General features: G+C 40.7%; 1 protein-coding gene across 2 annotated transcripts; it reads left to right on the forward strand.

Moving 5' to 3' along the window:
- Positions 1-817: 817 nt before the first annotated feature.
- Positions 818-23,980, forward strand: iffo2b (intermediate filament family orphan 2b). 2 transcript variants are annotated; one of them, XM_054616719.1, is made up of 8 exons: positions 818-1,691; positions 17,654-17,714; positions 19,576-19,671; positions 21,040-21,210; positions 21,858-22,006; positions 22,552-22,765; positions 22,912-23,010; positions 23,640-23,980. In XM_054616719.1, exons 1-8 carry the CDS (start codon positions 1,216-1,218, stop codon positions 23,871-23,873), a joined length of 1,500 nt encoding a protein of 499 aa, XP_054472694.1. In that variant the 5' UTR covers positions 818-1,215; the 3' UTR covers positions 23,874-23,980. The 2 variants fall into 2 exon arrangements, with proteins under 2 accessions (XP_054472694.1, XP_054472695.1); XM_054616720.1 differs by having other exon boundaries at positions 22,582-22,765.
- Positions 23,981-24,786: the final 806 nt, after the last annotated feature.

The following is a 24,786-nucleotide window of genomic DNA, read 5'->3' on the forward strand; positions in this document are numbered from 1 at the left end:
TATCATGGGCTCTGTCTGTGGGATGTCATTAGGAGCATCATTAAGATTAAAATTGAGATAAAAATAACTGTATGTGAAAAAAATTCTACCAATACTGCAGCTTCCTTATATTTCTGAGAAAAGTGAAATGTATGTACCCTACACAGTATATGACATGCACTTATTTATATTTAAGTATATGAAATATAGCTTATGATATGAAATATATAAAAATAAAATCTGAAAAACTGCATTGTTCATTACAAGTCAATTCCATTTTCTCATTGTAATAAAAACAACACACAGGAGTGGACCAATAGTAGCCCCTACACACATATGAATCTATTATACCTTACAATTTTTAGGTATATAAAATAGAGTTTAGAATACAGTAAACATAGGCTATCCCTATCACACAGTGAGTCCATACATACACTTTGTATTTGTCAGTGATGCTTTTGTATTTTGAGAAATGATTCAGCTGTAAACTGTGTAAAATTATACATTAAAAACCTAAACTATTGAATAATACATGTCCATCTAAATGAATTGAATCCTCTAAACTTTATCCTATTCATTTGTCTTTATGTTTATACGCCTTCAGCCAGGATGTGATCCTCTCGTCGCTGTAAGAGAAAAAAAAAAGGTTGGAGGGAGGAGGGAGGTGGGAGGGGCCGACGTTTGCGATAGTGCCGAGTTTAGCACTTTGCAATATGATCCGAGCGCACCACGGAGAGGCCGGGCTCTGAGCTCCACCGCACCACATGGAGAGACTGGATAGAGCCATACTTTGATCGGTGGGAATGACAAAGAAAAGAAGGTGGACCTATATGAACCCGCTGAGCATCAGCAGAGACTGACAAAGCAAAGGCGAACCCAGAGATGAGGGCGACGGGGAGCGCTGCTAGTGGTTATTGCGGTCTGCGTCAAACCCATTTCAGAGGATAATGCCCTCGGTGCCTCTTAAAGGACTTTCTGGGTTTGTTATTTACTCGCTGCAGTGGTCCATGTCAGTACCTTCGGGGTAAACAACATCCAGCAGGGACAGTGATGGTCCCACCGTCTCCAGCCTCTCAGTCACTCTCAGCATCTGCATTGTGAGGAGAAAGGGCTTGTGAAGCAATATGCACAGATAAAAAACAACATATTTTATTGTTGTTGCATTAAAAAAAAACCAAAAACCAAAAACCCCAGACAGAGCCATAATTGGATTACTGGGTGTTGTTGTCTGCCAACATGAACTCTCTGTTTTTCTCCGACTCTCCGCCCGGGCCGGTCTGCAGCGCCGCGACCGGGTCCGGCGCGGTGACCAGCGCCCTGCGTAACGACCTGGGCTCCAACATCCATGTGCTGAAAACCCTCAATCTGCGGTTTCGCTGCTTCCTTGCCAAAGTCCACGAACTGGAGAGAAGAAACAAACTGCTGCAGAGCCAGCTGCAGCAAGCCCTGCTGAAAACGCAGTACCGACACCTTTACTCCCGTGAAGTTGCCGTGCAGACGGACGGTCCGGATTCAAGATTTCCGGGGACCATCTGGAGTTTCACCCACGTCCGGAGGCAAGGGGAGCGCTTCGAGACCCTGCGCGGGCCCGGGGTGACGTGGACGCACCCGGACGGAGTTGGGGTCCAAATAGACACCATCACCCCAGAACTGAGGGCTCTGTATAACGTGTTGGCCAAAGTCAAGCGGGAGAGGGACGAGTACAGGAGAAAGTGAGTACAGGCTGATGTTAAACTAGTGTGCATGTGTTGAAACTTCCTCCATAAACTGGCAAGTCATTCTTTATGCCTGGATACATCCTAATTTACTTGAATATATATGATCAAATGCAGGGGAGTAGTGAGGAATTAAAGGTCCTGACAGAAGGTTGCTGTGGGCCCCATATTCATATCTGGGCCCTACTAGGTGGCCCACCTAGTAGCTTTAGAAAAAAATAAGAATGAAAGTAACTCACTGACTCACTTTAAGCCTTCGGGAGTTTTTCAACAGTAATATTCAAGTCATTTCTCGTCAATACTACATCATAGTCCACACTGCAGTCACTCAATTGCCAGAAGTGCAAGGGTTGACTCATTGCAAATGTAACAGTTTATATATAAGCCGAGACGTCGCTCTAATGTGATGCTACATCAAGACATTAAATCAATAGTGCTCTTAAAGATTGGCTGGTTTTTTTGCATTTCAATTATTCACATTAGAGCTGAAAAGAAAAGTCAACGGACAGATTAATCAGCAAAGTTTCTGATAATCAATGTTCTCAAATGTGGTGATTCACTGCTTTTCTCTGTTTGAGTATCTTTGGATAATGGACTGTGGGTTGGACAGAACGGGACATGTGAAGACATCTCCATGGGTTAGGGAAGCCGTGATGGGCATTTTTCACAGATCATGACATTTTATCAACCAATTATAGGTTAATCACGCTGCAGAATGGATCGACTCTCAGAAAGATATCTGAGTTGGTTGAGAGATTTAATCTGCTTTCATCTACCAATCACGATGGGACTTCTTACTTCTCAGTGTGACTTTTTGCTTCCCATGTGGGTGTGGTTCTCCAATGTCACCAGACACTTATCTCACCATATAGTGGGGAGATGACAGACATCACAGTGATGGAGTTACACTTGAGGTAGTATTTCACATGAAGGAGGTCAGAGCTTAGCTCAGCAGTTCACAAATATGTTTATTGTCAATTGAAGAGATCCTGTTTCTCACAGTCTTCTGAGGAAATTCCTTTACATGGCCCAGTCTCCACCAATTGTTATTCTCTAGACAGATTAATTGTGTTTCCTTGAGGACTCACTGCAGCGTCCCCGGCTGACCCACGTCACTGCTGGCTTGCTTGGCCGGCTACTGGCGGGGAGACATGCCAAGCAGCGGCCTGCCTCTGTTTGCTGCCATGATTCAAGCAGAGAGGCATTTTAACAGGCCCCTGTCTGCCCGGTGAGGTCGGCGATGACGAAGGCCGACTTCTCTGTGAATGCACTGACTCAGTGACACAGAATGTGTGTGCTCTCCCACTCCTCTGAACTGGATATCCTGTCCAGTCATTCTCTGTAATGCTAGCATATCCTTTTTTGTGCATTCCTGCTTAAGATGGACGGCAGCGTCTGGGACGTCAGCCAATTAAAAGGCTGCTGCAGCTGAAGGCAAAAATTTTGGATCTCCTTCGGCAAAAATGGGAGCTGTTTAAAGTTAAAAGTCATTGAAATAGCCGTCTCAGTTGCTTTTTAATTTGGGTTTTAGCTAGCAAAATACAAAAGCTACAGCACTTTGCACATTAACTCATGAAACCTATATTATGCCTCCATATAGTGGCTGTTGAGTTGTTGGAAGACTTGTTTTCTATACGTTTTATTCATTCGCAAAGGTATTTTGGATGATACGTGTGTTTACATTTATCTTTAATGACTAAAGTTTCAAACATGTTCTTTATATTCACTTTACGTCCTGAAAAGTGAGGAACAAGACACATTTTAGCCTCTTTTTATCGCCCAGTAATCATGGCAATCAATCTCTTTCACTTCCTCTCACGTTCCTTCTCTGCTATGAGCTCAGTAATTACATCAGTGCTGAGCTCACCTCCCAGTTGTTTTCTCTCGGTCTCCCAGTCTAAATCCTCTTTACTACAGTCACGTTTCTGCATTCAATCCCCGAGCCCCTTCCTGCCAGGCCTTTTCTGTTCTGTGCTCTTTGTGTTCGGCCATTCCTTCGCCCTTCACTCCACCCATCTACAGCCCCTCCACCCCTCCGCTCCTCTCTATGTCATACAGACTGCTTTGTAAGGCGTCCTTGATCCCAACGGAGCCCCCCCTGTGCTCCCACACCGCCCCGCTGATTTATTAAAACTTTACGAGTGTGGACACACACAAGGAGACGGATGGCCAGCTGGTCCATATCTGATTTGATCACTTTTTTTCATACCACACTGTAATCGGTTGTTTACGTGCAGTTATTTTACAGTACGCCTCTTTCTGAAAAATGGTGTGACTTGTCATTCGTTGTTTTCTGTACCTATCCACATGACTGCTTTAAAAGGCTAAAAAACTACAGAAACAGGACAATAAAGAGGTACAATATGGACTATAAATGTGAATTTACAGAAGCCAGGATGGCAAAGGTGCTCTTAAGATGGAACTAACGACATTGCGTATGAATTTGAAGAAGTTTTATTTTCCCTTAAATAGCATTAAAGGGGAAAAAAAATACAGTGTCGTAAACCTTGAATATAAACTAACCTAATAGCCACATACTAGGGTAATTTAAGAAATTACTAAATAACTATTCTGTGTATCAACTTTTATTAAATTTTATCCTCAGACACAAGTTACAAAATCCTATTTGAGTTGAGAGTGGCTTGTTTTTTTATTTTTTTGTAACTTCTGGATTTTTCTTAAAATTGGAAAAAGTGCTATATTTGTCATATTGACAAATATGCATTTTCACATTGAACTATACCTTAACAAAATAGTTCAAAGGTTTGAGCATGCTGTTGATTTCCATTCATATCTTTCCTCAACTATTTACAGGTAACAGCAGTTTTTCTGAGCAGGAAAGTTAATCTCTCCTAAACCTTTATTGACCCTAATAATATTTTCATATCAGATGCTCTCCATTATACAACATCCTTTGATAAACAGTCTTGTTCTTTCACATCTACTGGATGTATTTGTATATCTGAAAAAGCTCTTTGGACCATTTATCGGATTTTTCATCATCAAATGCAAATGTGTGCTTGATCTCACACACACCCACACACACACCTACAGTCCCTCTGTCTGTCTCTCACACGCAAACACACGGCACTTCCACAAACACGTCCAAGCAAGGATCGCATAAATCAGACAGCCAGCTTATATGAGTTTCCACTCAGTGCAGCAGTGTCTGGACTGAGGGGTCACAAACCTCTCACAGTGACAAACAACTGAGCAAAGGAAAATGGGTAAGGTTGATGCCAGTGGCCTCATCCACACTGTTTTTATACCTCTGTTTTGCGTCACTGTGAAATGTATCACTTGGGGGTTACTGAGTCTCTACCAGTAATTGCCACTTAAAATGCCGTTAAAACAGGAGCGGACACGGAAGAACATATTTGACAGTCAACAACAAATATGTTAACTAAGATAGAAACTGTGACAGCTACCTTTCTGTCGCCAAGAAGGCAAAGTGCACATTTGTTTAGTATTTACATGTTAAATTGTTGGTGCAGAGATATTGCAGCTTTATCTATTATGCAGATGACTGCACAGACTAAAGTTTTACTGTACTTGTGCTAATATGCTAATGCATTTTTTAAAGAGCCGTATGAATAAAGATATTTCGATAATTATTTGCCTATTCCAAAGAACACAGAGCACAGTATACCATTGATATATTGACTAATTTACATGCCTTTCTGAGGAATAGAGGTGCTGTGGGAGGCCGCTATGGAGATGATGAATGCACAGACAAAAAGAAAGAGATGGAGAGAGCAGGGTGATTCACGTAATTATAATAATTTTTAAGGTGCAATGCAGTGGTTTAGTCATGCTGTAGTGCTAAAGGGCACATCAGCTACAAGCTCTGCCCCGGTTGAGACTTGAACCAGAGATCGGTGCTGTGGCCTCTCCTAATTGGTTGTTTATTCCATCAGTGAATGGAGGCCAAACAACTGTCCTGCGAGATCACAATGTGGGCGATACAGGACGTATAGAAAAAAGACTCCGGGCCTCCAGGGCATGTTCTTCCTGCATGAATAATTCACGTGCAGCTGAATTTAGCTGTGTGTGGATCAATGCAATGAGGATCATCTGATGAGGTTTTCTGAGGCTTTAATCTTTCTTTGTGTGCTTAAGAGAAGTAAAAGGCAAAGCTAAGCATCTCTTTTTGAACGTAGGACTCAGGGTGGTTCGTACTAATGAAGTGACTAATTACAGGGCGAGGTAGACTTTGATTACAAAGCTGAAGGCTGCATTGGGGTTTCAATATATCATATTTCCACCACAAAGAGCGAACGTGCTGCGCTGATGAGCTCTTCGGCCTGTCCCTGTCTGTCTGGTGCTGACCTGCCCTCGGAATAATCCAGGCCGTCTATTCAGGAGAGGGATTTTCTCTAAGCCGTCACCTAGTACAGAGGCTCCAACCTTTAGCCAGCCCTGCACCATATCTTGGCACGCAGCCGCCTGACTGAACCGGGCCTCTCGAAGTGGGAGACTCCCTGCTGCTGAGATACAGAGAGGGAGAGAGAGAGAGAGAAAGAGAGAGAGTTTACTAAACCCATAGAGCTCCAAATTAAAGACTATATTTTTACTCTTATACTCCCTCTTCCTGTTTGTGTGGTGCGCTTTGCTGAAGCTCACAACATGCCTTTGCAGTCCGTTGTATTGTAGGTCATCTTAGTTTGTAGACAAAGTATTCATTTTGTAGACATCATCATCATTCCAGATCTGGATTGTTGCAAGTGGAAACATTTAAGGATATGTCGTATTCCTCTGTGCCATAGACCTCTACTGTTGTCATAGAACATCAAGGAACCACAGTGTTTCTTCATTACGATGAACATAGGAACTGTAGTTTATTTTGAATGAATCCCACACTCACTGTCCTGCTGCTGTAAAGAGCTGTAGTAACCAATATGGGGGTCAGAAAGGGTCAAGGGGTAGCAAGATAAATCCCAGGGGTCCTGAGATGATTAATGAGTTAGGAGCAGAGAAATCAAATCACATTTCTGCAACACACAATGCACATTATTTATAGCTTTCCTCAAATCTGTGTCTTTTTTCTTGTGAAATAGTAAATTAATGTGTAGGTTTTGTTTGGCAATAAAACAACAATAAAAGCAAGTCAAAAAGGTTGAGGACTAGAGCACCAAATGTGTATTAATCCACAGCTGAAAATAGTCCCCAACAAAGGCCCTTATTACCTCTTTTTGAGTAACGTTTGCTCAAATACTAGTGTCTTGCTGCTTTAATAAATGATTGTGGGTTATTTTCATTCGAAATCTTAACATTTTTGACATGTTTTTAAGGATTTACATTTTTCAGAAAGAACAGATAATCTGTGTTATACCATGATGGAAGTGTGTGTCCGCCTATGCTCCGTTGTGCCTTTGTTCTTTATATGTATTTGTGTCTGGAGCTGCTGTGCTGTGCAGCTGTAGTTGATTATTCATGGGTATCGATACAGCTGAGAGCAGTGGCTCGTTGCCATATTTAAAAGTGCAGGAATGCACCTGTCTTTCGTAAGCACTGACGGCGTAGGGAAGAGCGTGCTGTACTTTAGTTTTGGTTGGTGGATGCTTTTGGAAAAGTGCTGCTACGCCTTGCTGCAGTTATGTCCTGAGACCGAGGTCATCCAGTTTCATAGATCAAGTAAATCTCACCGCTAAATCCATAATCGTCAGACGTAATCCTTTTTTACACCATATAATTTAACCACTCAGTTCAGACCTGCTCAGTTTGAATAGCTTTTTGCACCTTTCCTTAAGGCTTGGATGTGCTGACACAGCATCATGACTTAATAACTGTTGTATTTCAAAAGCTTATTCCAGAGGAAATGTTGTTTTGCCAGGCACCTTAAAAAAACACACAAATCAATAAGCAATATATAATGTCGTACATGTGCCAGATAGACAGATTGTGTGTGAGTGTCTTGACATGGTCTTAAATCTTCCTCTGTGTTCTTGTATCCTCGACCTCAAGGTAGAGCAGATGTGTCAGAGCTCCTTGGAAATCTTAATGTAGTGAAAGTGCTTTAACCTCCTGTGGCAGCGTTTTCATTATGCCTCTTACAGAAGCAAAAAATGTTTTCATATTAAAGACACAATCTTTGAATGTATATGTAAACAAAGTTGCCGCGCCAACACTACAAAATGTATGAACGGATATTTTTAAACTCAGACGAACAGGTTTTAAATGTTTTCTTATACTGACAGGTTTGTTTACATCACTAACAGCATACAGAATGCATATATTTCATCTATATGTCCAAAAATAATGCACATATATAATTGATAGAGGTAAACATTTACAGATTGCATCTTTTTAAATTTGTATCATAAGTACTGCATTGTCTGTATCGGTTTAGGGCCTTTTTTTACTGAACTTTCCAAAAGCCTTTTTTCCATCTTCACGTCCTTCAAAGCTTTGATTTTTCCTCTTCATTTAAGCAGAAGAAAATTTAAGAAATACTTTACAGTAAGGGTCTCAAAATCAAATTTTAGGCGCTCGCCAGGTTGGCTTATTTATTATGTTTTTCATAATAAATTGGAAGCCGAGACACTTATCATTACCTCTTCTCTCCCTATAGTACCCAGTTACTGATCCAGTAATGTCATGTCATTGTATTCATCGAGAATATACAGCAAATGTGCACATTTGAGTAGCAGGAACATGAGAACTCGATGACTCAAAACAATTAATCGCCTAGATGATTAAATGTCTGGAATTGGCTGTGGTTCAGGAGGAAAAGTGGGTCCAATCCGCTAATCCCAGGGTTGGTTCCCTGAACCCTGAAGGTCAGTGTGTTAGCTCACTGCTCAGTGTCTGTGTATGAATGGGTGAATGAGAGCCACATTGTAAAGCACCTGGGATAAAGGCACAATATACCGTCTGTTGACCAAAAACATAAATAACAATTCACTCTAAACATGCAGGGGATGTTATGACACTGTTTTTAACCCCTAGGCCCGTAGTTTCAGTTCGCTGTATGAAAACAGAATGTGGTGAAGAAACCAGATTTCCTCTGAATAGAGCGGTTGCAGTTTGATAGTCCCTGCTGGGGCTCATCCTACAGGTGTGTGTACCCAGAGGTACAAAAGACATTTGTCTAGTGGTGATTTATCATAGCTCCATTATGTCTCACTGACACACCCTGATTGGTGAGGATTTGTGCCAGAAGTGAACATTTTCATCTTCTTTTCTTCTTCAATGTCACTCCCAGTGCTGCTCCACCCTGACGTTGCCCGGGCTTGCCGACCGTTGTTTGCGCTCTTTTTTCTTTGCACTTACAAGGAATCTCACAAATCCATGTCATTATTTATCAACCAGAACAACCAACTCAAAGCCCCTTGTATTATAGGTTTGTCAAGAAGGCTCTTTAGTAAACTGTTATGTCTTTAGAGTTTATGTACAGTTAAATGTCTGATACTTGTAATGATGTTGAGTCAACCGGCAGGGGTTCAGACCTTTAATGATGGCACTAAAACGTGGACTGCAAGGATTGAAATCAGTGGGAGAAACATAACTACTCAACAGCACAGTAGTGTGCTTTAGTAGGATGTGGGGTGGGGTCGGTTTGCAGTGAAGACTGCAGGGAAAACTGATTCCCTGTCAAAACGATTTGTCACCACCCGACCCGCCACCGCTGCAGATGAAATTAATAAACATTGAATGAATTCCTGTTCCTACGTGTAAATACAGTTTTTCCTTGCAAAAAAAACAAACAATATTATCAATAATATATTTAATGACTCAACATTTTTTATAAAATCTCACTTTCCAGTCATTCTTAGTTAGTAAGAAACCCTTTTTTGACAGATGCTCTTTTGGCTTGTTCTACCAGCAAAGACATTTAACTGTCAACCTTAATAACCCATTATGGTTGGCTTGGTTTCACAGACAGGCAACATCTTTGCATGTCCCTACAAAGATTTATCATTAATCATTGCCATTATAAACACTTACACAAGTGTCTTTGAAAGCAATTATCCTTGGGGTTTTTTCAGGTTGAACTATATATCTATTAATCTTAAACTGGTGGTAATTACATGTGAACAACACCTGTGCATTTGTCTCCCATCTGAAGGATTTACAGTTAACCTAACATCAACATCCCTCAGGCCAGAGAAAAGAGGGCAAGGACAGGCTTTGGGAGTTAAGCAATTAGATAATGCAAGTGCACAGGGAAAACAGGTCGAGCTCACACCCATATTGTTGGAATAAAGTCAGTGTAGCAATGTTGTGGGGCTGCGACGGAGGATTAGACATGCTTCAACATTGACTCCCAATTATCTGTTGGTCCATCAGTATTATGGGAGTATCCACTGATGGCGTACCAAACCCTCTATTCAGATGGATGACTTTAATCAGTGTAAAAAAAGTTTGTTATAGTCTCACCTTGTTCCAAAGCACGTCAGGAACATGATTTGTCTCTGGGCTGTTTTTTCTTTTTTTTATTATTGTCTTGTTGTGTTGCAGCTAGTCTGAACTTGCTTCTCAGAGCTCCTGCAGTGTTGAAATGTTGTTCCATGTAGCAAAGGATTTACAGTAGATTACATACGATATGGTGATTTAGTCGGTTAATGATGCATGAAGATACCCTGACACAAATGAAGCATATAGAAGTGCGCAGAAACACACTACTGTTGCAAGAACTTTAATTGAGAGACAGACGTCTGATGTAAGACGGAGAACATTCATCAAAAATTGCAGATTACATTTCCCGGGGCATACAACCTCTCATCCTCAGTGTTAATGCTATTTCATCCAATCTGTTCCAAACATGCATTACATCCCAGTATTTGATAAGTGAGCCTGGAAAATGTACCAGCTTGTCCAAAAGTAATGAAATGCTGCACTTAGTGGGCTTTAAAACATTAAACATATTCATTAAAATAATTGCAAGATAACATAAGAACATTTTGTACTGTGTAGTACTAATTACCAGTTTATGCAAGTTAATGTATTACTGTGACTTCCCATTTCCATTTGCATAACAGTCAACATCTTCTTACATTACAAACAGAAAGCTACAAAAAAAAGAGAAAAAAATATTATATGATGCAAATAGTAAAAATACACGAACACACACGCAGTTATACACGTGTACTATATACTGGATACGTAGCCTTCAATGCACATATGCGATATATCTAATTTAGAGCGCATTCATTGTATTGCATTTCACATAACATATCTAAGAGCATATCTAGCAGTTGTTACATTGCTTTTCCCTTTTAACAAATTTGATCCAATCAGTGGAAACACACATGCAGCTTCAGTGCAGTTTTGTTGAACATGTTCATTACCATAGATAACCTTGTTTTTATACAACAGACGCTCTAATATGAACAGACTTACTGCATTGATGAGTTGATTTTATTGCTGTCAAAGCAAAAAGGAAATCTCTTGCTGAGGGCGTTGTGCACACAAGATAAACTGCACAAATTCAACTCATCATACCCCAAAATAAGTGAAATCCTTAAAGTGCAAAATCATATTAGAAAATATTTATGAATTTATATGTGCCAGCTGTTTGATATTCACAAGTTGAATGACCTCAAGGAATGTTCTTCCCAGATTTGAATCAAAGCTGTGTTTCCTCCCCGAAGGAACTATCTCATAAAGTGAGAGATGTCTCTAACAACTTTCAAAGCCTTTAGATAAAGAGAGATGGGAGGGAATAACCAGTTATCTATTTCTTATATTTCATAGGTCAGTAGGTCTGAAGAAAATCTTCAACCAGCCTGGTTTATTGGGAAAGACATAAGACAGTAGGTTCTTAGGAAGAGGAATGGTGTCATTTATTATACTCCCTTTCATTTCACCCCCCACTCCAGCATGTAGTAACTGCGAATTTCAGTTTTAACAGCCAATTATTTTTAATGAGTTTTTCCGTTCACTTTAATATACTGTATTTTTAAAAGTAACACTTTGTTGATCCCCTAACTTTCCCTCTATTGGGTTGACTTTTTGTTTTTAACTGCAATATGTCAACAACTATTTCATTGATTGCCATAAAATTTGGTGTAGGATGGAACTTTGATCCCCTGAGGTTTTATCAGGTCGGAATGTGTGTTAATTCTTTGTATAATTCTTTGTTTTATGACAAGTAAAAAACAATTGCTGGACTAATGAAATCCAGCTGCTCTTTGTGTTTAGTGCTAATTACCAAATGTGAGCATGCTAACATGCTAAACTAAGGTGATAAACAGCATACCTTCCAAACATCAACAGGCTAGCATTGTCAACGTGGACATGTTAGCATGCTGACATTAGCATTTAGCTCAAAGCACAGCAGGTCTGCAGCTTCACAGAGCTGCTAGCATGTCGAAATGTAATTTTAATCATCTTTTATTGCACACATGTACACAAGAAAGCACACAACGAAATGTAGCCTCTGCATTCAACCCATCCTAGTTTTAGGAAAATGGACAGCTTCTATAGTGCAACTGGGGAGCAGTTTAGGGGTCCAGTGCCTTGCTCAAGGGAGCCTTGCTGTTGCTGCCCCTGTATTGTTTGTGCTGATGTCAGACCTGTAACATACACACGATTCAATGTAACCATTATAAATTAAGTAGCAGTTTGGAAACAAAGACTATTCTCGCCTATAACATAACTTATCCATTCCTAGGCTACTTCTTTCAGTGGTAAAATAGTAAATATATAAAAAATGCTTTTGTAATCCATGACATTACAAGTAATAGAAATCCCTCCTCTAACAAGATTTAGAGGAATCAATCGAACAATGACAAATACTGTCCCCTATATTAGCTACTAGCACAATTAACTTGCTCCCAAAGGGCCAGCGGTAATGGTGGCTTGGGAAAATGTCTGTGGTCACTTAGCAACACCGACATTCCTCCTGCTCGGCCTGGTGGTGTCTGTGTCCCGTCTGGGTTAGAGGGGCTATATTTAAGTCTGGCCATGCCAGTAGGACATAAAGCACAGGAATCATCCGTCAGTGAGCTATGATCCTGCCCGACATCTCTGCGCACAGTTTACATGATTTAGCGAGCCAGGAACTAATCTGCATTCACTTCCGATGGTATGGTTTCCATGGACACAAGTTGGCTTGAGAAAATGGGGTGATTGAGTACAAATGTATGCATGTGTGTGGTTGTGTTGTGGGTATGGATTGAGGTCAGGGAGGTAGGTGGAGAAGAGCAATGACGTGAGCTTTGACATTGGTGCGTTGTCTCATCAGCAGAGACCCTCCAGCAGCCTGATGTTGGGCTCCTGAGCTGCTTTCCCTGCCGGCCCGATCCATTTCACATTGCTGCATCATTAGCATGCCACACATATGTCTCTGTGTAGTCTGGGGAGGCTTTAGGTTACAGAGCATCATGGTCGCTCAATCGATGACCTACTATAGTCATACTGCCCCCTGTTCTCCCTCTCAGGAGTTGCTTACTATTTCACATCTCTGTGCCACAAATGCTTCTTCCCATCACGCTCCTCCTATCCGCCCGAGATTATAGGAAGAATCTGTCCTGAAGTAAATCATGGCCCTGGCATGTCTGCTATATAATTGCAAATATATTGTTGGGGGATGCTGGTGTCTCGGTGAAGACATTATATAGGCACCTATAGGGATCCATGGGAGGAATCACATGCCTCTGGACTCTCAAACGTGATTTGTCAAAGCTGTCAGAGGCATCATTTTATACGAGCAGCTGAGCCGAACGGGTGTTTGTAATGCATGTAGCCAGATGTATTGATCTTTTAATCTGTTATCATATAACACTTCCTGTTTCACTATTGCATGCCCTCATGAGAATTAATTGTAATGGCCCTATTCAAATCTCTTCATAGTGTTTCGACTTGTGCTCTATAGTATTCGAATAGTGCTCTATTTTAAAGAACTTGCTTCAGGAAAGGCACATTACGATTAGTCTTAACTTAAAAAGAACAAATGAAGGCTGTATTGTTAAAGCATTATTATTATTATTATTATAATTATTATTATCACCATCGTCATCATCATAATCATTATTATTATTATTATTATTATTATTATTAAACACATGAGGTGTAGGTAGGTATTGTTTTGTTTTAATTATATGATTATAGGAATATTGTATAATTTCCCCATTGTGGGACTAATAAAGGCTTAATTATTATTATATTGTATTGCTAACATAGACTGTATATGATAATTAGCTAGTTACCTCCATCAACCCATTAATACTTGCCAAACATTCCCGTATACCCTTATATACTTGGACTTATACAACTCAGATTAATTTATAAATTCAAAAGACATTACTTTTAAACCTTTTACAATATTTGTACAATAATAAACTCCAAAATCTAAATGTGACCATATTTAATAAGAAGTGGTATAATAAGGTCTCTAAACGTACATGTTTAAGGTCTAATCTACTCTAATACATAGGATCAGTTTTTGAGCTTGTAATTTAATGTCTGCTTACAGAGAATTTCCACTGAGTGAGTTTCACTCTCCGTTACATCACATAGTTTAAGCAGGGTGTTGTCTGACTTAAACTTTTATTTGCAATGAGCAACAGAGGCTTTGTGGAATGACACGCAACCACACCTCAAAGTTTTCCCTGTGCTCCTTTTGGTATTTACTGCATATTCCATGCTCCTTTGGTATTTACCGCCTGTTGCACAACAGATCTTTAGATTCAGATAAACGTTTGATCGTTAAAATAATAATTCATCATTTGATAGTCACCTCCAAGATATATTTGTTCTTCATTTCACATCTGGTAGAGATAAATCAGCCTTCTTGATTCAATATTTTATTGGCATCCATAAAATATCATCACACGCTGTCATTAGAAAAGTATCAAACACAGGATCATTAGTGTAACAGATTTGGTCGGTTCATGCTGTGTCCTCCGGCTCAGTGATGAGAAAACATTGAGGAAGCTCGCGTGCAAACTCCCAGACATACCACACAAGGCAGGGAGTGTAAGTTGGCAGGAGCTGCAGGAATGCTATTGTTCAACAGAAAACATCATATGAGAAAATGAGACACCTCATTTTTCTCCAGCACTGATGCACCACAGTATTCTCTCAAATCACCATTTTTTATGATTTACAAAATCTGGAGTTGGATTGGGAATCTTTCCGGTATTTTACTTCCTCGTTAATTTAATTTAAACAATTCTACTTAGCAAATGCCCACTGATGAAAACCCTAACATTTGTAGTACAACCAGGAAAAATCACACACATACGTTTGTATCTCTGAGAGGCGAGAATCTGCATCCCACTTATCTCCGCCACCAAAGTGAACGAAATGAATATCCTCCAGATTGTGACTTTAAATGCTACTGTAGTTAATCATGCATCGTTTAAAAAAAACAATTACCTTATGTTCATTATTAGATTGGATTGGAGGAAACATTACTAGAATGCTTCTTTATATTCTAATTAAATTAGATAGTATCTTTATGTGGCTCTTGAAAAATAATTCAATTTTGGCTTTGCTTACTATCTATTTTAGTTTATATTTGTCTCCCAAAAATGGAAAGGAAACCATTAAAAGTATTGCAGCAATTTCAGTTGGCTACCACATCTTTAACACCGCACTGTTAGCAAAATTACAGAGGATGTGTCTGGTGGTAAACAGAAGTCTCTGAGTTGACACAGGCTCTAACCCTCCTGCTGTCTTTGTCCTTGTAAGGAGACTCCGGGTGTGTTCGTTTGACTGAGTCACGGCAAAGGTACAGAAAAACAAGAACCACAGTTATGGCAGATGGGCCAAATAGAATACTTTTGCCATGCGGTCGTGTCATCTTTGTTTGGATAAGCCATTTTTATCTGGATGCTTGAAAACAGTATGGAATTTTTCCATTAGACTTTTATGGCCTGTTGAATTGTAGCTGCTCCAAATAATGTGGAAGCACTTGCTGCTTCGTTCTGTCAATGAGACCATTAGCTTTGATAGATGACATAAACGGCCTTGACACGTTGTTGACACAGGGAGGCTTTCCCTCCATCACTAGGTCGATTTAATCATGTTGTCCAGTTTTCACCCTGTGGTATTGAATGAAAAGGACATGTCGGTTTCGGCAGGAAGTGACAACACAAGTGATGCAGATGCTGTGACAAATGTATTCGAGTCTGCAGAGGATGTGATGCAGTTGTGAACCCCCACAACCTCAGCCAGAATCCTGCGGCATGTTGTGGACACAGTGAAGCAGCCCCGCCAGCATTTTTAGAACAAGGCTCCAATCACAGTGCGAGCTGGCACGCCCTGCCAAGGAATACTTTCCCCTAATTAGACAGTATACATTCAGTGGGTCCTGAATGGAAACAGGGCTGTGTTTTGTTGAGAAAGTGAACATCTAGTGAAGCATGTTGTGATACTTAAGTGACTCCTGGCTGTGTGTTTGTGATCCTCCACGGTAAAGACTGCAGTGGAATGCAGTAGTTTTCATCAGTAAACATATATTGTCGGGCATGCGCTACTTAAAGTGTAGTACAAAGCCTTCCACACACACACACACACACACACACACACACACACACACACACACACACACACACACACACACACACACACAAAACACACACACAGAAAAGCCCTCTCATTCTATCCTCCACTGTCATCGTCCATGTGGCCCACAGTGGCTCACAACATGGTTTTCTGACATTGTGCGGTTACTTCTTTCATATTACTGAATGAGTTCCTTATCCATTCTCAAACTCTCTTTTGGGAAGCGTCCGTGACTCAGCATGCCTTCTGTCTCATATCCAAGTGAACAGGATGAGTGTGTGTCTATTAGGAGGAGCACGCTGAACCGACTGATGCAGAGCGTTCTGTGCCTTGCGTGTGGTAAATACTGCCAGGCAAATAAACAGGTGCTTAATTTAGTTTTTAAATAGCTGCCACGGAGCAAATGAGTGATATGAACTGTCAGGAGAGAAGGGGAAGAGAACTGTGTTGCTAACAATAGCCTGCAGCATATGGGGGGGGTGGTGGTCTGGCACTTTATTTTTAGGCCTGCTAACAGTATGGCTGTGGGGATGGGCTGTTGTATGCCAAACGGTTGGTTCACCACTTTTATCCAGACTGAAATATCTCAACTACTATTGGATTGATTGCCATGACATTTGGTTCACACATTCATGTCCCCATCATGAATGTGTGAACCAAATGTCACACATTCACTTTTGTGATTCCTTGACCTTCATGTTAAGCATGCATGCTAAAATATTAAACCAAGATGGTGAACATAGTAAACATTAAACCTCCATAGCATTTTAGCATTGTCATTGTGACATTAGCTTTTAGCTCAAAGCACTGCTGTGCAGCCTCACACAGTGGCAAGTTTGGCTGTAGACTCTTGGGTCATCTTATTGCTTGCGAAGTGACTAAACCAATAATATGAGCTGCTTGTTTTAATGTGACTTATCTGCCCTACTGGAAACTATTTTGTGCAGCATAACTCAATCTACTTTATCTTCAGAAAATATTGCAATTACTTCGAATGGCTTTGCACAAGGGTCCGTAGCATGTACACACTATCTGTGAAGGTTTTATCTGTGTCAATGGCATGACTCAAGATTAATTTCATCATTTACTTTGAATTGTCATCTTATAACTCACTCGTGAGAATTCATGAGGAAAGAAGCAGTTGGCGTGAAGGTATTCAAGCTGCAGCAGAGATACTCCACCCTTTTGGGTGTGTTGACCTATACAGTCACTCAAAGATTCAAAAACTATTATCATGAGCAATGTTGTGTTTGGAGAAGGATGGAACTCCGTTCTCTCTATAGTTTTTATTGAGGCAGTGGGATTGTAAAGATGACTGCACAAAGGAGGAAGTAGACAAAAGATGGGAAATACGGGGGAAAGTGGGTGTGAACCCACACTGTCAAGGGCATTTTGTAATCAGAGATGGGAGTATTATCCCCACAAAAGTGCCATTAACTTGTCTGGTGGCCCTCAGGGGACCAGGCCCAGCAGTAACTGACCCACCTCTGTGCTCTGTGTTTCAGATGGGAGGAGGAGCTGTCCAAGCGAGAGCAGCTGGAGTCAACGGTGGAATCCATGCAGGAGGTTGGGAAACATAAAGAATAGAATATAATCCACTCACATGCACAGCTGTTTGAAGTCTCGCCAAATGCCATTTACCCCATGCAGACAAGGAGCACAAATACAATCAGAGGATAAAGCCTATGCATGCATACATTTTCAAAACTACAGCACAAGCATATACATAAATATATAGCTCTGTTATCCTTGGTGTTGTATTCTGTGTGTACTCAGCGGATCTTGACTAGAAGCAGCAGGAGGATGTGTGTCAGATTAGAAAAACCATATTACAAACCCATCAGGAGGAGTCTGTTGGCCTGGATATGGATATAAAAATCAAATATCACCAGCAGTCTACCATTATGTTTCAGTTCAGAGCAGGCAGAGGAAATAGATGTAGAGGCAAAATCAATATAAAATGTCACACCTTGAGGCTGTATCACAAAACATGCACCAGCCGAGCTGGTGTGAGTACCTCATCTGGTCGGTATCTTTCCGTCTGTTTTTGTAAAAAATCGATCCGTAGCTGCATGCATATTTGTCTTGGATTCTGGGTCAGCAAAACCCCAGATGGAGAGGTGGAGGGCCATCCCATGGGGGCTTTAACCTTTTAGAGCACACAGGCTGATGCAGCTGTGTATGTGGGAAGCTGGAAATCTGTTCAGAGATAGTAAATTCAGTGCAAACAGCCATTTATTGTTGAGGGCTCAGAGCCAAAGGACTGTTAACCATGTGCTGATAAAAAAGTGTCACTCCTCTAATGACAGAATACATTCTATAGAGTTAGTCATCCTTTAAATCTTTGTAAAAGATCTTTAAACTGCTCAGCACGTGTTTACTAGTTAAATAGGAGTGAATACAGGAGTTTTATTTTGCCAGCAGCTTAAAGAAAAGCTAGTTTTCTTAAAAGTGACAAGGGTCAGACGACTTGATAAGTAGGTTTATGTTAATATCTATGAGATCAGTAAAGCTGGACCATAATGTGATATAACAGTTGGGAGTATAGTTGAGTTAATATGAAGCTGCATCTAGCGGCTTCATATTCAGTCTTTATGCTTGTTTAGCATAAAGACTGAAGGGGGGGGGGCAGCTAGCTTGCGTCTGTCAAATAGAAACGATATCCATGCCCTGTACTATTTCTTGCCAGTAACTTCCGGGAATCTCTTTGTGGTTGCCTGGCAACCTCACATTGATTACAAGACCCCCGGAGAATCACTGCGCCTGCTTAAGAAATAATATGGCGCACAACTGCCTGTAAACCCCAACATGATTATTTTCCACATTTATAAAACAAATTGTACGAAATAAACAAACAAGATATAATGTGTCAATATGTGAGCTTTAGAGGTGCTGGTAGACAGATTTTGTTATCTACAGAGAGCATGAATGTGGTATCGGTTATCACATCTAACGCTAACTATAGTAAGAGAATACGATTTTCTCCCAAAATGTTGAACTATTCAGGAGTATTCTCTTGTCCCTTATTCACCAAAAACAGTTAACAGACATGGAAGGATCCTACATGGTTACCTTCCCTTACATACCAAACACCTTCAGCATCACTAAATGCTTTCAAAGGTTCCAATTTGCATTATCTCAGTTATGTATATATGAAAAGGAAAAGAACTGTGACCTCTGGGTACTGATCATAAAAAGCTAAACAGTAACCAATATGAAAATGTATAACAGTATAAAGGCTTTATTTGTTCAAAAGGGCTTTATCTGATTGCAAGTCTTTCATCTACCCAAATGCCTGTTATAAAAATTTTATCTAAAGATTTATTGAACTTTATTTTACAAGTTTACTGAGGTTCAGGATAGTATCTATGTTAACTTGTTATGCGTTTTGCTACATTTTGATTCCTTCACTGTGGCGTCCTTTCAGAGTGCGCAGGAGTCGACCGAGGTCCAGGATGAGCTGAGCGAGAAGGTGGACAGACTGAAGGCCGAACTTGTGGTCTTCAAGAGTCTGATGACTGATGTAAGTATTTGTTCAGCAACGAGGGTGACATGTCTGACAAAGCATTCGCACCGTATGTTTTTTTTAACTCTCATACTCAAAGCAATCATGTTAAGTGTTCCAACAGCAGTGTTTGAAGGAAGTACAATTGTTTTCCTACACATTACTAGGCGCCATTCTGATAAAGGCTATTCATACAGGTTTAGATAATAAAACTATTAACACACCCTTCCTTCCTTATTTGGAAGACAAGCTTTTCATTGAGAGAAGCTCAAATAGCAGCTGTAGATCAAGAGCACTTCCTGTTCTGTAAAGCTGTGTATTGTTCTCTGGCAGGTCTGCTCAAGAGTGATACAGTTATAATACAGTTATAATATACTGCAGTTGGCCAAGTCACAGCTAGTGCTTGCTCAGGGATAAATAAAGCCAGATGTTGTTTTTGTTTTTTTGGAAAGCTTTGTTGTTTATCATGCTTTTCTTATCTTTCGGCATCTGTACATTCTCAAATTTTTCACATTATTTTCTGTGCTTAACTTGATCCCTGATGTGTGAATCCAGAGACGGGTAAGTGACGTAGAATAGTGGCTCTCTTAGGTTAGACTTAGTGGTTTGACATTCTGTGTTATGTGCTCTAGATGTTGTGACCCTCTTCTCATTGCTCCTATTGTCAAAACTTTCACTGTAGCAGGAACAACCACAATACATTTAGCCTATTTGTGTGATCCATATCTGACCTACCAAATCTTATCCAAACAGAATATCATTGCATAATTATTGAATTGACTAAATGTTGATGCAAACTTTACATTTTTTTAATACTCTTCATAGACTGTTTTTTATTTTGTTTAACATTAACAATATTGTCAGGAGTGTCCTGGCCAAGATAGGCAACAGGGACAGTGAATTACAGATTACACAATATATCTTACAAGATCAGAACATAACAAATAGGCCATAATAAAGTTATGAATAAAAAAAGCAAACTTGTATTATTGAATAAAATTGCATCAGAAACAGTCAAATAAATCTTAAAAGAGCTGCCAAAAACCATTATGTAAATATGATGAGAACGATATATGTTTAAATACTACATATATGACACCATTTAATGGAGGTCATTATTAAAAGTGAAAAGGACCACACGGTATGGAGATGATTCTACCAACACTGACTTTGTTAATTCCTGGTGACGACTTAACTAACTGAAGTAAAACTTAGTAGAACTTGAGTAGACTGCTATCAACTGAACACAGCGGTCATATTACGTCAGATATGAACATAATGATCAGATGATGACATACTTTGCCTGCCACAGTGAGTCGACTTCACACACTGTATGTCTCACAGCGTGAGGAGTTTGGACCTTACAAACTATCCTTACCCGTGCAGCAAATGTCTGACCTGGACACCAAGATCCAGGAGAAAGCCAGGCGGGTAGACATGGACATCTGCCGGCGGATCGACATCACGGCCAAACTGTGCGATGTGGCCCAGCAACGCAACTCAGAGGACATGTCAAAGATGTTCAACGTCAGTCCGGCCCGGTCGCTCCCGGAGAAGGTGGGTACCCATCTGCTGTTTCATTGTTTGACAGTAATCGCAGAAAAAATATGAGTTCTTCTGTGAAAGAAACAGTCAGCACTCTCTACATGAAATCAGAGCTGCCAGTGGCTAAATGTGAATGGTGACTGTTTCACCAGCTGATCATGTACTCAATGACCCTTCTAAAAAGGTGCAGGAATGCATGCCTGCATGTTCACAAACACACACACAAACATATAAACATACAGCATACTGAATACAGTAGTAACTCTTACATATGCACGCACACACAGAAACGTGAAATGCTGAAGTGGTAACTCTCCCTGCATACAAGGTTATCATATTGCGCCGACAGTGTTGGCTAAAGCCCAAGTATACATCCACTGTGACTCAAGCTGGAGGCTGCTCTTATGTTACATGTAGTTATGCAGTATGTCCATACTTTCAACGGTACTTTTCATGTTTACAGTATTTAGGAAGGAGACAAAATGATCTCATCTGTAGGCTTATTTATGAGGCGGGCAGGAAGAAGAATTGCTAGAAGAAAACTCATATTTATTTGATAAACTATGTGCAACTAAACAATTAAACACGTTTGGATCATAAAGGTTTCTCCTGTAACCTCAAGCGACAGTTTTATATTATTTTGTGTGCGTGTTTCCCAGGGTGCCATGGCCTGCTGCAGGAGAAAAGAGCGTAAAGTCGTGTCTGATGAGGAGAGTTCAGAGATGGATGCCGAGCCCAGCCCTTCAGAGGAGGACGTCCCCGGTTCGCTCAACATCACGGACGAAATGAAACGCATGCTCAACCAGCTGTAAGCGGGCTCCCAGACATGCATACATGCAGCAACAATGCACACACACACATATCAGAATCAGGTCTTCTCGGCTTCGAATGGGCCTAAATATTATCTGCAGTTATAGACCAGTACAGATGTTGTTTTGATGGAATCGCACCGTGCATTCCTTCATCTCCCTCTAGTGTTTACATGAAGTGTTGCAACTGACATACAGTACGCCCATTCAGCAAAACTAAGCAGATATAAATACTGCTTTCATTAACTTGCTTTGTTAAAGTCACAGTAGTTATATTTTTGGATGCTCTCTATTGGTTTTTACTCACAGTTATTTTGGAATAGCCTATTGACTAATCACTCGCACATGAAATAGTTTTCAGTGACTGCTCTTTTTTCCATAAACTCTTCCTTCCGTCTGTTAGTCTTCCTCATAAGTGCATCTTCCTCTTTTGCTTGTGTCCTTTTTCTGTATCTGGTGTATGTTATACTTGTTCTTCCTCTCCTCTCCTCCCCCCCCTCCATCTCTCCTGTTCTTTCCATTCCCTGTCCTTGTCCCTACACAGACATTGCTCAGATAACTCCTTTGTTGCCAGGCGCGAGACGTTTGAAATTGACGACGATTGCGACAGTCTCACGTGGGAGGAGAATGAGGAGACTCTGTTGCTGTGGGAAGACTTCACAAACTACAACTTACCGTGCACCTCCAACGCAACGCCCGGCACAGCCGCCTGCCCATCCGCCTGCCCATCCGATGGGAACGGTGAAGCCCCTGATCCGGTGAGTCCCGTCTGCATTTATGGTTCTTATGCAGAGTATATGGATTTTTAAACTCATGCAAGGCGGCGTGTAGATCAATGCTCTGGGTGCTGTGTCAGACATTTACTCATGCATGATGAATGAGACTTCTGTCTGTGCTTTCTCAGGACTCCCAGGATGGAAGTCTTGGCAGCCTCATTGATGAAACAGAGTCACTATTTAAGACCAGAGAGCAGCAGTACCAGGAGAGCATCGGCGAGATCGAGGTAGACGATGTAGACTTGAAAGCACAAAGCAAAGATTAAAGAAAACCAAAAACGTAAACCATAAAAACATTAGCCGTGATTGATTGGACCATTTTCTCCTACAATGCAATGCACAAAGGTAATGGAGGAACTATTCGCAGCTGGACAAAAAAAAAAACTGTAGGTGCTGGTGAAACAGCTCTAAAGATATACTGGAAAACATTTGGAAAAACATTTTATGGCTATTTGGGAAGTTTAATTGGCATTGATATCCAACATTTAAGTTTGATTGACAACCGACATATTGCGTAATTTCCTGTTAGTTTCAATTGGTAAAGTATGTTGATGTTTTTGTATACAAACTGCTAAAAATGTATATTATAATGTTTAATATGTTGTACATACTGTATGGAATTAGTATGTTGTATGGATTTGGGAGTCCAGGAAATACTCCATATTTTGATCTAATTCTCTTAAACATTTTCAACCAATTCCGCCCTGTTATATTATTTTATATTATATTATTTTGAGATATATGGGTGTTTCAGGGGGGAGTGCATTTAAAATATTAATAAAGCTACTCTAGGCCTAGCTTCAGTCGGCCCCTCTCTTACATCCTCACTCCGTTTAATCCATTTCCTTTCTCCTAGATGGAATTGGCCACAGCAAAGAGTGACATGAACCGACATCTGCACGAGTACATGGAGATGTGCAGCATGAAAAGAGGCCTCGACGTGCAGATGGAGACCTGTCGGCGGATGATTAAAGGCGGCAGGAACTCTCCCTCTGTCAGCTCTGTGGCCAGCAGCGACTCAGGGAACACAGACGAGATCCAGGACGAGATCTCGGACAAGGACCCCGAGGCTGGAGTATCCGTTAGTTGATGGCTGCACAGCCGGCCTTTGACCCGTCTCTTCCTAAACGCCCCTCGTCATCACAGGGGGTCAAATGTGTATTTAGCTCCATCCTGCTAGAGAGGTGGAGCAACCAAAATCTGTGCCCTCTTTGACCTGTTAAAGTTCTGATGGTCGTGCTCACAGTTGCAGGACCTGAACTGGTGCTTTTATACTATTTCTTTTGTTAGGAAGGGGTGGGGTGGGGGCGTCTTTGCTTCACAAAGAGAATGGGTGCAAATAGAGTCCGAGCTGTGCTCTCTTCCTCATTGCTGCCTCGCTGGATCCTTGTCCAGAGCTTCACATCATTTTAGAGGAGAGAAAAAAAATCTCTTACAGTATATTTTACACTGGCTAAGAAGTATTTTATACAAATTCTTACCCTATTAATGTCCTTTTATTCTAAAGGAATTGAAAATAGTACATATTGTGCTCCTCCAAATAGAATTCATTAAAAAAAAATCCATCTTTACATAGACTTTTTATATTTATTTTAGATTGCAAAATCGTGTGTGCACCTAAATTGGAACAGTATTTGTTTTTGTTTGCAGTCCAAATTAAACTGTTGGGGGTCTGAGTGTCTTCTGCCAAGGAGACAAACCAAGGAGTGAAGACAAATGGTGTTGGAGTTCTGGTGGTTTCTGAGGGAACTCTGCAGAGTTGCCAAAGTCGACAGAGGAAAGGAGCACAGCCTTTTGATGTTTTCAGTGCACTACTGAATTTCTATGCAATTTAGCTGGCCTTATGTTTGGACTGGCTTTCACCCTTCCTTGTTTCCCTTCAAACCAATACTATTAGCCTTTTCAGCAAAGCAGGTGTTTTCTATGTATCATTTTGAGAACTCTTTTTTTTTTCTGTGTGTGTGTTTGAGCGTGAAATAATCTTAGTAGGGGGACATCAACAG

Source organism: Anoplopoma fimbria, chromosome 17 (genome assembly GCF_027596085.1).
Source record: "Anoplopoma fimbria isolate UVic2021 breed Golden Eagle Sablefish chromosome 17, Afim_UVic_2022, whole genome shotgun sequence".
Lineage (NCBI taxonomy): Eukaryota > Metazoa > Chordata > Actinopteri > Perciformes > Anoplopomatidae > Anoplopoma > Anoplopoma fimbria.

Excerpts from the sequence above, each read along its gene's own strand:
- iffo2b (XM_054616719.1), top strand. The coding sequence starts at position 1,216 with ATGAACTCTCTGTTTTTCTCCGACTCTCCGCCCGGGCCGGTCTGCAGC. Across the intron at positions 1,692-17,653 it reads AGGGACGAGTACAGGAGAAA|ATGGGAGGAGGAGCTGTCCA; the intron begins GTGAGTACAGGC and ends TCTGTGTTTCAG. Across the intron at positions 22,766-22,911 it reads ACGGTGAAGCCCCTGATCCG|GACTCCCAGGATGGAAGTCT; the intron begins GTGAGTCCCGTC and ends GTGCTTTCTCAG.